Genomic DNA, 16838 nt, shown 5'->3' on the forward strand with positions numbered 1-16838 from the left:
GTCTATGATTCACAAAATGATTGGATAGACACACGACCAATAGATGTTATTGACTTAGGTAGTAAAGTTGCTACTACTATTTTAAAATATGAGCTATTAAAGAATAAAGAAGAATCACTCAATCAGTTAACTACTGATGATAAAACACAATCACAAACAATCCAACAGCCATACAATAACACGCCTAATAAACAAAAACCTGATGAATAAGTATCTTAATGATAAATGAAAGAGTAGGGGTGTCCACCCTTAATCCCTACGTATTGGTTTACCGTACGATCAGTCCCCACATTTACTTATAAGAGAAAATACCAAATGAAATCAAGAGCCATATCATAAAACAAAAAGACCTAGCACCCATAAAAGACCTAGCACCCATAAAGACCTAGCTGCCCATAAAAAACCTAGCACCAATAAAAAACCTAGCACCCTTGTCTAAATAGCACATATATTGATCCAGATTTTACATCGATGAGATGATACTTTCAGGCCTATTCCATTGAAGATATCCTTCACTATTTAAAAATAGTTTCCCATTCCATGGTCTAATAATTCGACCTCCCTTGGTACAAGATCATACCTTCGCAGTAATACCCCATGCAGGAAGTAAAATATGAAGTGGTAATACCTCCTGCAAGTTAGCTGGTTTCTTATTATCGGAGAATCTGAGAAAACCAGTATCTAGGCATCTAACCCAAAAACACTTTAGATCAGCTTTTCGCAGTACATCGATTATAAATGAATCAAATTCGTCTAAATACAAATCCATTAGTATAAAATAAAGATAATCTTGACCTTTGGCTGCTTTCTTTTTTATTTGAACAAATCCTATGATCTTATCAATTGGGTCCCCTTCTTTATCAATTTGAATATGTTTTATAAAGATTGATAGTAGTAATCGAAGTGTTCTATTCTGTATCAAATCCTCAACCTTCTATATGTAAAATGGCATCACTCATCTTGATGAAGAAGAAGAAAAAGAAGTTTGAGCAAAAGAAGAAGACACTCTTGAATTGCTTTGATGCTTAAGAGATACAAATGAGAAGACACATAGTTTTGAATAATGCCTCAATGAATTAATTGAGCAAGAGAAAGTCTTGCTATTTATACAAAAGGAGAAAACCAGAAAGAAACAGAAAAACTACTATAAGAGGAAACCTACCAGAAATACCAAAAAACAGAAATTTGAACAATTGCCAAAAAAGGAAAGAATCAAAACAGAATGAAAAATGATCTGGATGATCATGACTATTTGATTTTGTGATTAACTATTTCATCTTGGCCATCATTGGGTGTCTCTTTTAACATCCCCCCACAAGCTTGCGTGTGAATGCTTATCATACCAAGCTTGGCTAGCAAATGGTGAAAGGGTAATGGTGAGAGAGATTTGGTAAAGAAGTCAGCTATTTGAAATTTTGAGGAGATGGGTAGGAGATGAAGAGTGCCATTTTGAACCTTCTCACGAACCACATGGCAATCTATTTCGATATGCTTGGTTCTTTCATGAAAAACGGGATCTGCAGCTATATGGAGAGCTGAATTATTGTCACAAAACAAGCTGATTGGAAATGTGTGAGGTATGCCCAGATCCCTGAAAAGATAGAGAAGCCATTGGGCCTCACAAGATGCCATGGCAAGGGCTCTATATTCAGCTTCTGTTGAAGATCTTGAGACTGTATTCTGCCGTTTGCTTTTCCATGAAATCAATGCTGAACCTAGGAAGAAACGCCATCCTGTGATGGATCTTTGAGTATCAAGACAAGCCCCCCAGTCTGAATCTGAATATCCTTTGATTGTTGTTGGGTTGTGTGTGGGAAAGTATAGACCTTGAGCAGGGGAATTCTTCAGATACCTTAGGATTTTAAATGCAGCTTGATGATGCAGATTTGTTGGGATGTTGAGGAATTGGCTTAGGCATCCAACAACAAAAGATATGTCTGGTCTTGTGTGTGTGAGGTATAGCAGCTTGCCTATGAGTCTTCTGTATGGTGTAGGATCTTTAAGAGTCTCTCCTAAGCTGATTTGGAGTTTGCTACTGTAATCCATGGGTGTTGATGATGGTTTGGCAGCTAGTAGACCAGATTGTTGCAGAAGGTCCAGTATGTACTTTCTCTGATATAGAGTGATCCCTTCTCTGCTTCTGGCTACCTCCATGCCTAAAAAGAATTTGAGTTTGCCAAGGTCTTTGATGCTGAATTCTGAATGCAAGACTGACTTGATGTACTGAATTTGATATAAATCATTACCTGCTAAGACCAAATCATCAACATATACTAATATTGCAGTGAATTTAGAATTAACAACTTTAAGGATTAAGGAATAAGGAATGATCTGATGGACATTTTGAATATCCAATTGTGATTAATGTAGTGGTGAGTTTGTCATGCCATTGTCTACTGGCTTGTTTTAAGCCATAGATAGATTTCTCCAATTTGCAAACAAGTTTAAAATCTTGGATGTGAAGTCCAGGAGGAGGCTTCATATATACTTCTTCTTTGAGATCACCATGTAAGAACACTGTGTTTATATCTAGCTGATAAAGGTGCCAATCATGAATAGCAGCAAGAGCCAATATAACTTTAATGGTTGTCATTTTTATGACAGGGCTAAAAGTCTCCAAGTAATCAACTCCTTCTGTTTGGTTGAAACCTTTGGCAACCAATCTTGCCTTGTGTCTTTCTATTGATCCATCAACATGGTGTTTTTTTTTGAAAACTCATTTACACCCTATGGCTCTCTTTCTAGTAGGCAGAGTAGTTAAGTACCATGAGTTATTCTTTTGGAGAGCAGTTAATTCAGCATGTATAGCTTGTCTCCAACAATCCTGTAGAATGGCTTCTGAATACAGAGTACGGGTAGGACTCAGGGAGATAGTGAGGGAGAAGTGTTTATGTGTTGGAGATAGGTGATCATAGGAAAGATAATCAAAAATAGGATATTTAACTTGTGCATGGAATGGTTGGGTTGGATTTGAGAGCAAGGCACAATGATAGTCAGCCAGGTAATTTGGGGTTCTTCTAGTTCTTTGTGAATGTCTCACATGGTCAGTGTTGGGCATAGGAGAATTATCATGTGAAGAATGGTCAGTGTTGATGGCAGAGCCTGTGTTAGTGATAGGTTCATCCCAACAACTCAAAGGGTCTTTGTCATGAATAGGAAGGATAAGTGTGTTTTCTTCAGGATTGGACTTGGTGAAAGGGAAGATATGTTCAAAGAATTGCACATTCCTTGAAAGAAAGATTTCATTACTGTGAAGATCAAGAAGGATGTATCCTTTTGTTCCCTGTTGGAATCCTAAGAAAATGCATCTTCTAGACCTTGGGTCAAGTTTCCTTCTTTGAGAGACTAAGGTTGAGGAATAACATAGGCTACCAAAAACTTTCAAATGTTTAATATTAGGGAGGGCTTGGTACAGTTCCTCATATGGTGACTTATTTGAGAGGAACTTTGTTGGATGCCTATTGATTAGATGAGCTGAATGTGATATACCATAATTCCAGAAACATATAGGTAAATTGGATTGAAAGATTAAAGCTCTTGCCACAGCAAGTAGATGTTGATGCTTCCTTTCAACAATACCATTTTGCTGTGGTGTCTCTACACAAGTTGTTTGGTGTTCTATACCTCTAGAATTATAGAAATCTTTCAAGATGAATTCCTTCCCATTGTCACTCCTAATGGCCTTAGGTTTGTGGCTGAACTGAGTCTCAACATATGAAATGAAATCTTTCACTAACTGGCTGGTTTCAGACTTGGCTTTCATAAAAAAAATCCAAGTGAACCTGGTTTTATCATCAACAACAGTAAGAAAGTATTTATGTCCTAAGGTTGAAGGGGTGGACAGAGGTCCCCATATGTCCATATGAACCAAATCAAAAGCATGAATAGACATAGTAGTGCTAACAGAATAAGGTAATCTCTTTTGTTTTGCTAAATGACAAACATCACATGGATCAATGGTTTTATTACATTTGATAAAAGGAAATAGAGTTTGCATATGAAGGAGTTTGTTGTGAGATAAGTGTCCTACTCTAGCATGCCAAACATTTGAATCATTATAACCAGTGTAAGCATTAATACAAGCAATGTTAGGATAGTTCTTGCTGAGTTGAGTCATTGTGTATAACCCTCCACTGGCTTTAGCTACACCAGTCATCCTCGAGGAGCTCATTCCCTGGATCAAGCATTGGTTAGCTGAAAAATTCAAATTACAGGCTAGAGAAGAAGTTAGCTTTGAAACTGAAATCAGATTAAATTTAAAATCAGGGACATAAAGAACATTTGTGAGATAAAATGAATCAGAAAAGACTATACTTCCTGAATATTGAGCAATCACTTGGTTTTCATTTGGCAAAGTTATATAAACTGGTTTGATTTTCTTGTAAGTATGGAAAAGCACCAGGGAGCAACACACATGATCTGTTGCTCCTGTATCTATAATCCAAGTGGCATTTTGAACTTTAAGGGATGAAGAATTACCTATGATTGGAGATTCTTGCAGATTAGTAGAAGTTTGGATCGAACTTATCTGGTTTGTATTGTTGGTGCTCTGCCTAATTGACTGTTTGATTAGCTCCCTTAATGCATTTTGTTGTGCTGAGGTGAATGGTGGAGTGTCCAACAGTATACCTTCAGTTCTTTTACCTTGCTCATCAGGGTACTCTGAGTTCTCAATTGTGAAACTGTTTGTGAGGTTGGAGGAGCTAGAAGGGAATCCATGTTTTTTGTAGCATGTGTCAATAGTGTGACCTGTTCTTTGGCAGTATGTACATGATTTTTGACCTCTTCCTCTTCCTAAGCTAGATGATCTTCCTGAACTCCCAGATCTGCCTATTCCCATGTATCCTCTTCCTCTTCCTCTCATTCTTGAGTCAGTGTTGCTGTCAAAAACATTTGCTGTGAGCTTTGGTTCTTCAAGTTGCATCTGCCTCTCTTGTTGAACCAAGATTGAGAATACTTTCTTGATAGGGGGTAATGGATCACTCAACATAATTTGTGTTCTCACTGCAGAAAACTGATCATTTAAGCCTCTTAAGAAGCATATCACATAATCGTTTTCTCTATAATTCTTCACAACAGTGACTGTTGTACATTTAACCTCACATTCACATGGTGGTATTGGTCTATAGTCATCTAGTTATTGCCAAAGCCCTTGAATTTGGTTATAGAATGCACCAACATATTTTTTTTCCTTGTCTAATTGAATGGATTTCTCCAATTAGTTCAGAAATTCTGAACATATCTCCTTGGTGATATCTATCTCTTACGTCATCCCAGATCTCCTTTGCATTGTCCATCCATAATACAGGTTGAACAATAGAGGGATCAATTGATTGAGTGAGCCAAGATGCAACCAGTTTGTTGCATCTGTTCCAGATAGAAAATTTTTGGTCATGAATTGGAGGTTTTGGCATGGATCCATCAATGAATTCCAACTTATTTTTGGTCCCAAGTGCCATGGTCATTGCTCTAGACCATGAATGATAGTTTTCCCCATTCGATAAAGATGAAACAAGAACTGCACCCGGGTTCTCATTAGGATGCATATAGTATACACTTGATGGGTCCATGGAAAGATTTGTGGTCATTGTTTTTATGCAGAAGGATTGAATAAGATGTAAAGAAGGAAGAACGCAATTCTGAGTTGTAGAAGAAGAAAGAAAGAGTAAGAACATACAGTTTAGAGATCAAGATGTTGAATCATAGACGCAATAGAGACACCCTTCAAAAGGGTGCTCTGATACCATGTAAAATGGCATCACTCATCTTGATGAAGAAGAAGAAGAAGTTTGAGCAAAAGAAGAAGACACTCTTGAATTGCTTTGATGCTTAAGAGATACAAATGAGAAGACACATAGTTTTGAATAATGCCTCAATGAATTAATTGAGCAAGAGAAAGTCTTGCTATTTATACAAAAGGAGAAAACCAGAAAGAAACAGAAAAACTACTATAAGAGGAAACCTACCAGAAATACCAGAAAACAGAAATTTAAAAAATTGTCAAAAAAGGAAAGATCAAAACAGAATGAAAAATGATCTGGATGATCATGACTATTTGATTTTGTGATTAACTATTTCATCTTGGCCATCATTGGCTGTCTCTTTTAACACTGTATGAGTTTACTTTTATCATAGAAGGAGAACTAGGCATTAGTTCAAAAAGTCTAAAAGACCCTAATGTTACAGTACCCTTGGAAGCTACCAAATCATCCAAAAATTTGAATCTTATAAAATTAGGATGGAAGGCCTTAATGTTAGGACTATCCATATTAATTTTATTCATATAAAGAAGGTGTGCAAACGCTGATCGAATCAACGGTTCCATTATAGGATCATATAGCTGATTAGCAGGTACTTCACATTCATTATCACTCATACTCTTCATTCTATCTATAAAGGCTCGGACTTCAAAGTCAGATAATAAAGGAAAAGAAAGACCTTCTTCTTTATATATTTCTTCGATCAATAACAGAAACAATTCCATTTCTTTCATGCCAGTTTAACACACATTCATATTTATTTTCATTTACTTAAATAGGGATGCACTAAGTTACTTACCAACACTTTTTCCCGCTCCTCTGCCTAAACAAAGATGAAGTGGAAGGAAATTTTATTGATAAGACCTTATCAATTGTAGCCAATATCTTATTACGAATAATTCCGACAACTTCAGGAGAAAAAGAGGATTTCACTTATTACAGAGATGGTGCGATTTGATTCTCTTTATTTTATTTTATTTACATTTAGCGATCCCAATCTTAGGAAAAAAGACACATTTTCGGAGAGAAAGAAAGGTCTACCATCAAGTGATATATTTTTTCCTTTTAACAAATTGTATAAGTAAAAGTTGATATTGTCCTATTTATTGATTTTTCAACATTAATGTTAGTAGAAAAATATGTATATATATATATATATCTAACTTTACTGGTACGTAGTTTAATCAGTGAATTACCAGTTAAGCCATTATACCACTATATCAGTATTCTGACCAGTTTAGTAACCAGTACGATATTAATAATATTGCTTTAATATATTGTCTATAAAAGCCATTATAAATGAAGTCATATGTTCTAGACATGTTGCATATTAAAATACTGAAATTTCTTATCTACCACTATTTGTATAGTAATATTTAATGCAGTGTTGTTAAAACTGTATCAGTTAACAAATTAGTCAGGGTACTGGTATAGTGGTTCAACTGGTGGTTCAGTACTGGTGCCTATAACAATTTTTTTCTCAAATAGGTACATACTCAAATTTATAATTCATATTTATAATCTACTCAAAATTCACATAAACAAACAACTTTAAGTCTTTAACAAATTCAAAATTTAAATTATAAAACATATATCAATATAAAAGTATCACTTAACAACCACAAAATATAAATAAATGACACAACTTCACAACTCATTCTACAAAACAAATAAATTTGAAGTTTTAACATTAATTCAAGAGTATGTGGTACATAGGTAATACAGTTTTTGGGACAAAAAATATTGTTAAATATGAGTCTAAGATTCTATTGAGTTGGTTAATTTGACTTATAATTTTCTCAAGCTGGATAGTTGCTCAATTTGCCTACAAGTCCACAACACAATCATATATACCTTGTTTTCAATTTTATTTGAATGCAACCAGGTCTACGTGAAAACTAGCTAAGATTTTTCTCTGTTGCATTAAGAACTTGCTGATGCTAAGGAAGCATATATATTTTATAAATTATACTACGAAGGCTAAATCTCATTGAAGAATTGTTTGCATTGAAAACAATTATTATATCATCATATAGAATTAGATTCATATCTAATGAGTTTTAGTGAAATTTTACAAACTATTTTAACTTTTCTACAACTACATAAACCCCTAATTTTTTTTTACTTTTATTACACTAATCACCTCTGTATGAGAAATAAATATAATTTTTTAAACAAAAAATGTGATAAATGCAATTAAGTTAAACAAAACATGGTATATTATGGAGATAAGTCCAAATAATATACAAAACAATGTATCTTTATTATTTCTTGTTACAAAATGCATCAACAATTCTAAAGAGATATTGTTTAAATCGCTCTTATATTGTTTCGTAACGAACCAAAAATAATAAAGAAGTATTGACTCATATATTATTTGGACTTGTCTCCACGATATAGCATGTTTTGTTTAACTAAATTGTATTTATCACATTTTATGTTTAAAATATTACACTTATTTCACGTGCAGGGGTAGTCACTGTAATGAAAATATAAAATTTAGGGGTTGTATATATGTAAAATAGTGAGAGATGATTTGTATAATTTCGCTAAAATTCAATAGATAATAGTATAATTTATTCAATAGTTATAGAGTTGTGGGCACAAAAATTTATCTTTTTAAGTTTCATTATATTTTATTCACATAAGTGGATTGATCGATATTTATTTTTAATGGGCAATGCGGGCGGCTCGTATGGATAATTTAAGAAAAAAAAGATTTTTTTTAATAAATTATTATATAATGTAATTTAATGTCTCAAAAAAATTGTGATATAATGTAATTTATGAAGTTGTAACGTGAGATTATTTAGTTTTAACTTATTAGGAAGATATATTAATTAGTACATAGATATAACGCTTAAGTTAAGGTTGTCCTCTTTTTTATTAAAAAAACAAAAGAGGTTGTTGTTTAGTTGCTTACGCGCCATAATTATACCCAAAAACACAATCACGCGCGATAATTATACCCAAAAAAGAATCACGCGCCATAATTATACCCAAAAAAGATCACGCGCGATAACTATATATATGAATGAGTCGCTGTAACATTCTTTCACTCACTACACTCTCTTACTCTCTCACTACACTCTAATACTATTCAATTCAATTCTCTTCTGCCTTTTCCACTTTCAGGTTTCTTTTAATCTTTTTCATTTTACTCTCTCTTTATGAGCTTTTATTCAATATGATTAGTAGATTTAGTTGATTATAATCGATGATTAAAGAAATTGTTATTTAAGTTAATCGTAGGAATCATTAGGTTTTATTAATTGATAATTAAAGAAACTGGGTGATTAAGGTAATCTTGGAATTATTAGGTTTTAATCTTTGAATTATTAGGTTTCTTGACAAGTTTCCATAGTTATGGGGTTCTGATCATTTGAAAAAGCACGAAAAATAATGAACTAGTTTTTTGATACTGTGTTTTTTCTTCTTCAGAGAATTACTATGGATATAAAACCAGTACAGAGGAATGAACAACATTTTGGCCGGAAACCATGTTCTTATTGGTTAGCTGGGAGATGCAATAGAAATCCTTGCAGGTTTCTGCATAGTGTAACACCATCGTCGTCGTCATATTATACTCCTCAGTATAATAAACCCAAAAATGCTTATCGGTATACAAGGAACCCTCATTCTCATTACTCTGATGAGAAGACGACAACGAACCCCAAGTATAACTCAAAGGCAGTGACGGTTAGAGAGACCAACAAAACCGGAGATGAGAAGAGTGTTACAAAGAAGCCATCACAGACTCTGTGTAGATATTGGGTGAATGACAATTGTGTAAAAGGTGACAATTGCCAGAATTTGCATTCATGGTTTACCGGTGATGGCTTTTCAACATTAGCAAAGCTTAAAGAACACAAGAAGGTACTACTTCAATTATCCGAATACTATGATTGTGTTTGACTAATTTTGAACTCATTACTATTTAAAGCCACAGAGTGTTATAAGTTTATACTGTTGAAGTTGGGAACTAAGAACAATGACATATTATACCGGGTGTGTATGGTAGGATGATTTTAAGACATACCTTTTTTCTAAAATTTCCAGCAAACACTAAAAATTGTGTGGCTTCTATTTTTATAGTACTTAAATTGCATTTTTTGGCAACAGGTTGTCACTGGGATTACAATTCCAGTAGGATCGGACAAACTTTATTCTGGAAGCACTGATGGAATAGTTCGGACATGGGATTGCCATACTGGTCAATGTACTAATGTGAGAAATTGTGGTAGCGAAGTTAATTCTTTGATCAGTGAGGGTCCTTGGATTTTTGTAGGTTTAAACAATGTTGTCAAGGTAAGCTTTTACTTCATTCCTCATTTTGTTTCACTGCATGGTCATTCCTTATATATTGTAGCATTATATATAAGCTGATCATGTCACTGTGGTTGTTGTGAAGGCTTGGAATATTCAAACTTCTATGGAGTTTACTCTTGATGGACCTAGAGGAAAAGTCCTTGCGATGGTTGTTGGCAATGATATACTTTTTGCTGCAGCGCAGGTAACTACTCATACAGCAGTTTATGGTTCTCATGTAACCAGTTCACACGTCCTTTTATTTTTGTTAGATAGTAATAGTTTTGTTCTTCGACCAGAATTTTCTCTAGCATTTTAAACAGTTTTTTTTCTGCCATCAAATGATTTACGTAGCATCTGATCATTTGAATTGCAGGATGGTATTATTTCTGCATGGAGAGGCAGTTCTGATGCTAATTCTCCTTTCGAATTGGCTGCATCACTCAGTGGCCACACTAAAGCTATAGTGTGTCTGACGGTCGGTGGCAAGATGCTTTTCTCAGGATCCATGGACCATAGCATAAAGGTAAGTCTATTTTCCGTCAATGAGGAGTTTCTACCTCTACAGATTTTCAAAGGATGTTTGATTTCACTAGATTGCAGATTGGACAAATTTGAAATCATTTAATTATCACTTTTTCGTACTGTGGTAGCAATTTGCATTCTTGGTCTGTCTTTTTTGTTCAACCTTGTAACAATACATTAGTGTAGTTTTTGTAAATTGTTTTACATGTGTATGAGGAAAATCCAATATGTTTTACAGTGTTTTTCATGTTAGCTACACAATTGCTTGCTGTTTCTTTCAACACTCTTACTTGTCTGAGAACAATTTGTTATTATTTTCTTCAGGTTTGGGACCTTGATACATTACAGTGCAAAATGACCCTTAATGGGCATACTGATATGGTAACATCCCTTATTTGTTGGGATAGTTTTTTGCTATCAAGTTCATCTGATTGCACGATTAAGATCTGGGTCGCCACTGAAGAGGGTACTATAAAAGTGGCATATACACACACCGAAGAAAATGTAAGTCTCATAGTCAGTGTAACGTCTATTTATAAGTATGATTTTTGTTTTGTTTTTGTCAAATATCATTTGGTTGTTATTTTCATTTGTATAAATCAAGCTGAGATTCGCCCAATTAATATTGTTATTACTTCATTATAGGGTATTCTTGCACTTAATGGGATGAGTGATGCAGAAGGGAAGCCTATTTTGTTTTCCTCCTCTGCAGATAATTCAGTTCGACTATATGAATTGCCATCGTGAGTGAACTTAAACTCGCTGTCTTGTTTTGTATATATGTGTTCTGTCACAGCCCTTTGACCTTGTATATTTTTAACTGTGCAGATTTTTAGAAAGGGGTCGCTTATTTGCAAAACAAGTAGTTCGATCGATTGAGATAGGTCCCGAGGGCCTCTTCTTCACCGGAGATGGTACCGGCTTGCTGATGGTGTGGAGATGGTTGGAAGTGCCCAAGGTGGCATCGTCATGAAAATGATATTATGCATTTTCCCTCCTCTCATGGCAGTGATGATAAGGATGAATTTAGTTCTTTGTTCCTGAGTTGTGAGGAACATTGGTATTGATTGTAATTTGTAAATGGAAGTAAATATGAAATGAAAATAGCTGATTCCATTTATCTCCCATTCTTTTCATTTTTACTCACAAATGTAAATGGATACTGCATTGATAAATATAAATTTTAGTTAAAAGTGATTTGGTCTTTTAACCTTTTAGCTTTTGAGCCATGCCCATTTTCCCATTTTTTGTTAAATTTTAAATTAGGATTGTCCTTCAAACCTTGAATGTTCCCATGTTCTAGAGGGTTACAGGGAAATTGTGAATGGAAGTTTGATTTCAAACCTTGAATGTTTTTCCTTTAATGTTCCCGTAATGAAATATGATTGTGATTCTTATCTTGACGACCGTGCTTTTATAACTAACAATAAGGATGATAGTAACTCTTTTAATGCATTGGACAAATAGAAAAGAACTTGATGAAGTACAAGGTATTATAAAAAATTGTTATGAATATATTTGCTTTATAAATTCAACATCAGAATTCACATTTAATGTTGGAGGAATAATAAATAATTAATATCATTCAAAAATGAATGAAGATTTTATTGAAACATTAATATAGTAATATGTGGTGTGACTTGATAATAAGTATTTATTTTTTGAAGAAAAAAGTACCAGCACTACTATTTCTAAGTTGGAAAATGAAGTAGACATGTGGCGAAAAACCTCTGCAAAACTAGGTTGACTTCTTCTCCTTCCTCATCCACTTCTCACTTATCATGGCTTCAATCATTCCATGGCACTTTCTTCTAGATTCAAACCCGACTCCAACATTCGTGGAACAAGAAAAGGAATCACCTCCTCCCCCAAAAAAATCTTTTGCCCAAGCTCTGAGGAATACTTGTGACTTCTCAACATCACAGTTACCTCAGCCGTGTATAAAAGGAGATTCCATTGCCATCAAAATCCCTGAGGTTGATTATCAGGAAGGGATCCAGAGGTGCAAGACTCATCTTCATGGAAGGTTAATAATGTCCAAAGGAGACACTCCTCTCAAGTTCATAGATCTGAGATCCAAACTGTTACCACTTTGGAACATGATTGGCAAATGGTCCATGGTCTCCCTAGGGAAAGGGTTCTACGAGTTTTCTTTTGCTTCTCTGGAAGATATGCGCATGATTTGTGCCATTGGATCTTGGAGCTTAAAACCGGGGTTCCTGAGAATGTTTCTATGGACCCCTGATTTCAACCCTGCACTCCCGAAACAGTCTCACACCCAATGTTGGGTGAAGATTCACAATCTGCCTCAGGAGTATTGGAATCCAAGGATTCTGTTTTCTATAGCAGGAGGAATAGGAACCCCAATATCTCTGGATGAAGCAACTCATAACAGAACATTTGGGCACTTTGCCAAGGTTTTAGTGGAGCTCAATCTAAAAAGCAACCTCCCCGACCAAATATTGGTGGAAAGAGACAATTTTGCTTTTTTCGTGGCAATAGAGTATGAGAATCTTCCAACTTTTTTTCATCATTGTCAAGCTATTGGTCATACTGAATTTCAGTGTAGGAAGATCAATAATGCCAAAGCTGATGAAACAGGAAAACCGAGGGTGAAAAAACAAGCCTCTGAGGAGGTTGCAAAGAATCATGACATGACTCACTTGGGCAAAGATGAGGGGGAAATCAAAATCAGTGATTTAGTCATTAATTTGGAGGTTGAGAGAAATGACAATCTCATGGACATGGTGAATCCTGAATCACCAAAAGACATGATTCAATCTGAATCTCCAGGGTCTAGTGATGACATCCCTGACTCAGTTGAGGAAAATGAGGCTAATCCATGTGACAATGCAATAGTTCAGGAAACTGCAGAAATAACTAACCTTGTGGCAACCAATGATATGAGAATAATAGGTAAGCTTTGGGCTAATGATGAGGAATGCTCAGAGGAGGAAACCTTCACCACTGTTCTTAGCAAGTCTAAGAAAAAGAAGTTGAGAAGGAGGAGCAATACTGAAAAAATTCATTATACCCGAAGGGGTGGGCTCTTGACCAATAATCAATGATTGTTTTGTACTGGAATTACAGGGGGTTTGGCAATCCCAAAACTAAACTTGTTTTGAAAAATTTCTGCAATACTAATAAACCTGACTTGGTTTTTCTTGCTGAACCAATGATACACTTTGATGTAGTTCATTTATCTTTTTGGAACTCTCTTAATCTTAAGGTCTTTGCATCTAATGACAGACCTGAGTTAAGCCCTTCTCTTTGGGGCCTATGCAGAGTTGATATGGACCCTTCTGTGCTCAGAATTTCCAACCAACACTTTTCTGTTTCTGTGATGAAGGATAACAGGTTATTTTTTATAGGTGTTGTTTATGCTCATACTAGCTATGCAGTTAGAAGAAGTCTTTGGCTCAATCTTCATGAGGATATGGTAAATCATCAGGGTCCTTGGTGTCTCATAGGTGATTTCAATGCTGTTTTGGGAGCCTATGAATGTAGAGGTCCTTCTCTACCTAATAGGATTTCCTGCTCTGAATTCAATAGATTCTTGGATGACAATTTGTTAATCAATATTCCCACCATTGGTGCCAATTTTACTTGGACTAATAGAAGACTTGGGGCTGCTAACACTGAGAGAAGATTGGATAGAGCTATCTGCAATGATGATTGGATTAATAATTGGAATCTAGTGTCCTGCTGCACTTTGCCTAGGCTGGCCTCGGATCACCACCCTCTGTTGCTTACTCTAGTCAGTGATATTCCTCCTAGGCCTTCATCCTTTAGATTCCACAAAATGTGGCTTCTTAATGAGGACTGCAAAAGAGTGGTGAGTCACTCTTGGCACACTAGAATCACTGGTTGTCCTATGTATATTCTAACTCAGAAACTCATTATCCTCAAAAATGAGCTCAAGCACTGGAACAAAACAGTCTTTGGAAACATTCATCACAAGGTCACTCTGGCTAAGAACAATGTTGACCAAATACAAAGCTGCATCAGGGACTCTGGTCCTTCTGATCAACTGTACAATCAGGAGGATCTGGCTCAATCTGAGCTAATTAAAGCTTTGCAAATTGAAGAGATATTCTGGAAGGAAAAAGGCTAGAATTAACTGGCATAACTTTGGGGACAGAAACACTGCTTACTTTCACAAAATAGCTAAGATCAAGCATGTTACTAAAGCCATGTCTTTGATTAAGTCTGGTGATGTGCTGCTCACTGATCATGATGCTATAGCCACTCATGCTCTTGATTACTACACTAACCTATTTGCCTCTCCTAATTTAGTGATCTCTAACAATTTGATTCAGGAGGTTATCCCTTCTCTAGTTAATGAGGCTGACAACCTCATGATTTCATCTATTCCCACTGATGTTGAAATAAAGAGTGCTGTTTTTGATATGAATGAGGACAGTGCCCCTGGTCCTGATGGCTATGGGGGAACCTTCTACACAAATTTTTGGGACATAATCAGTATGGATGTCTGCAAGTCAGTGAGGCAATTCTTCCAACAAAACTGGTTGATGCCTAACCTGAACTCCAGCAATGTAATTCTCATTCCTAAGATGCATGGTGCTGATAGAATTGAGGACTTCAGGCCAATTGCCCTGGCCAATTTTCAGTTCAAAATCATCACTAAAGTCCTAGCTTCTAGACTTTCTGTAGTGGCTCCCAAAATCATCTCTTCTCACCAAAGAGGCTTCATACATGGCAGAAGTATTAAAGACTGTATTTGCATTGCCTCTGAAGCCATCAACATGTTAGATCACAAGACTTTTGGAGGCAACATAGCTATCAAGCTTGACATAAAAAAGGCATTTGACACTCTTGAGTGGGATTTCCTCCTCCAAACTCTCAAGAAAATTGGTTTTAACCAAACCTTCATCAAATGGATATCTATTATCCTTCACTCTGCAAAACTCTCTATCAATGTCAATGGTCATAACATAGGGTTCTTCAATTGTTGCAGGGGTGTGAGGCAAGGGGACCCTTTAGTGTGTCTGATGCTAATTCTCCTTTCGAATTGGCTGCATCACTCAGTGGCCACACTAAAGCTATAGTGTGTCTGACGGTCGGTGGCAAGATGCTTTTCTCAGGATCCATGGACCATAGCATAAAGGTAAGTCTATTTTCCGTCAATGAGGAGTTTCTACCTCTACAGATTTTCAAAGGATGTTTGATTTCACTAGATTGCAGATTGGACAAATTTGAAATCATTTAATTATCACTTTTTCGTACTGTGGTAGCAATTTGCATTCTTGGTCTGTCTTTTTTGTTCAACCTTGTAACAATACATTAGTGTAGTTTTTGTAAATTGTTTTACATGTGTATGAGGAAAATCCAATATGTTTTACAGTGTTTTTCATGTTAGCTACACAATTGCTTGCTGTTTCTTTCAACACTCTTACTTGTCTGAGAACAATTTGTTATTATTTTCTTCAGGTTTGGGACCTTGATACATTACAGTGCAAAATGACCCTTAATGGGCATACTGATATGGTAACATCCCTTATTTGTTGGGATAGTTTTTTGCTATCAAGTTCATCTGATTGCACGATTAAGATCTGGGTCGCCACTGAAGAGGGTACTATAAAAGTGGCATATACACACACCGAAGAAAATGTAAGTCTCATAGTCAGTGTAACGTCTATTTATAAGTATGATTTTTGTTTTGTTTTTGTCAAATATCATTTGGTTGTTATTTTCATTTGTATAAATCAAGCTGAGATTCGCCCAATTAATATTGTTATTACTTCATTATAGGGTATTCTTGCACTTAATGGGATGAGTGATGCAGAAGGGAAGCCTATTTTGTTTTCCTCCTCTGCAGATAATTCAGTTCGACTATATGAATTGCCATCGTGAGTGAACTTAAACTCGCTGTCTTGTTTTGTATATATGTGTTCTGTCACAGCCCTTTGACCTTGTATATTTTTAACTGTGCAGATTTTTAGAAAGGGGTCGCTTATTTGCAAAACAAGTAGTTCGATCGATTGAGATAGGTCCCGAGGGCCTCTTCTTCACCGGAGATGGTACCGGCTTGCTGATGGTGTGGAGATGGTTGGAAGTGCCCAAGGTGGCATCGTCATGAAAATGATATTATGCATTTTCCCTCCTCTCATGGCAGTGATGATAAGGATGAATTTAGTTCTTTGTTCCTGAGTTGTGAGGAACATTGGTATTGATTGTAATTTGTAAATGGAAGTAAATATGAAATGAAAATAGCTGATTCCATTT

General features: G+C 35.6%; 3 protein-coding genes across 4 annotated transcripts in view; 2 read left to right on the forward strand and 1 right to left on the reverse strand.

Annotated features, from left to right (window-relative positions):
* Positions 1-210, forward strand: part of LOC109338735 (DNA polymerase-like) — an 813-nt gene extending 603 nt beyond the window's left edge. Inside the window, exon 1 of the mRNA XM_019576029.1 lies at positions 1-210. This exon is cut by the window's left edge and continues 603 nt beyond it. Within this exon, the coding sequence (XP_019431574.1) occupies positions 1-210 (210 nt within the window).
* A 1038-nt stretch (positions 211-1248) lies between these two features.
* Positions 1249-2593, reverse strand: LOC109338736 (uncharacterized mitochondrial protein AtMg00810-like). The gene is made up of 2 exons (XM_019576030.1): positions 2398-2593; positions 1249-2246 (listed from the first exon to the last, which is right to left on the reverse strand). Exons 1-2 carry the CDS (start codon positions 2591-2593, stop codon positions 1249-1251), a joined length of 1194 nt encoding a protein of 397 aa, XP_019431575.1.
* Positions 2594-8820: 6227 nt separating this feature from the next.
* LOC109338734 (zinc finger CCCH domain-containing protein 48-like) lies at positions 8821-11716 on the forward strand. Of its 2 annotated transcripts, XM_019576027.1 has the most exons (8): positions 8821-8894; positions 9201-9635; positions 9882-10067; positions 10171-10272; positions 10444-10593; positions 10917-11096; positions 11238-11335; positions 11421-11716. In XM_019576027.1, the coding sequence occupies exons 2-8, from the start codon at positions 9210-9212 to the stop codon at positions 11563-11565; spliced, it is 1287 nt and encodes a 428-aa protein (XP_019431572.1). In that variant the 5' UTR covers positions 8821-8894; positions 9201-9209; the 3' UTR covers positions 11566-11716. The 2 variants fall into 2 exon arrangements, with proteins under 2 accessions (XP_019431572.1, XP_019431573.1); XM_019576028.1 differs by lacking the exon at positions 11238-11335 and having other exon boundaries at positions 11421-11569.
* The last annotated feature ends 5122 nt before the right edge of the window (positions 11717-16838 follow it).

The sequence above is a fragment of the Lupinus angustifolius genome, unplaced genomic scaffold (assembly GCF_001865875.1).
Source record: "Lupinus angustifolius cultivar Tanjil unplaced genomic scaffold, LupAngTanjil_v1.0 Scaffold_39_174, whole genome shotgun sequence".
In the NCBI taxonomy this organism is placed as follows: Eukaryota; Viridiplantae; Streptophyta; class Magnoliopsida; order Fabales; family Fabaceae; genus Lupinus; species Lupinus angustifolius.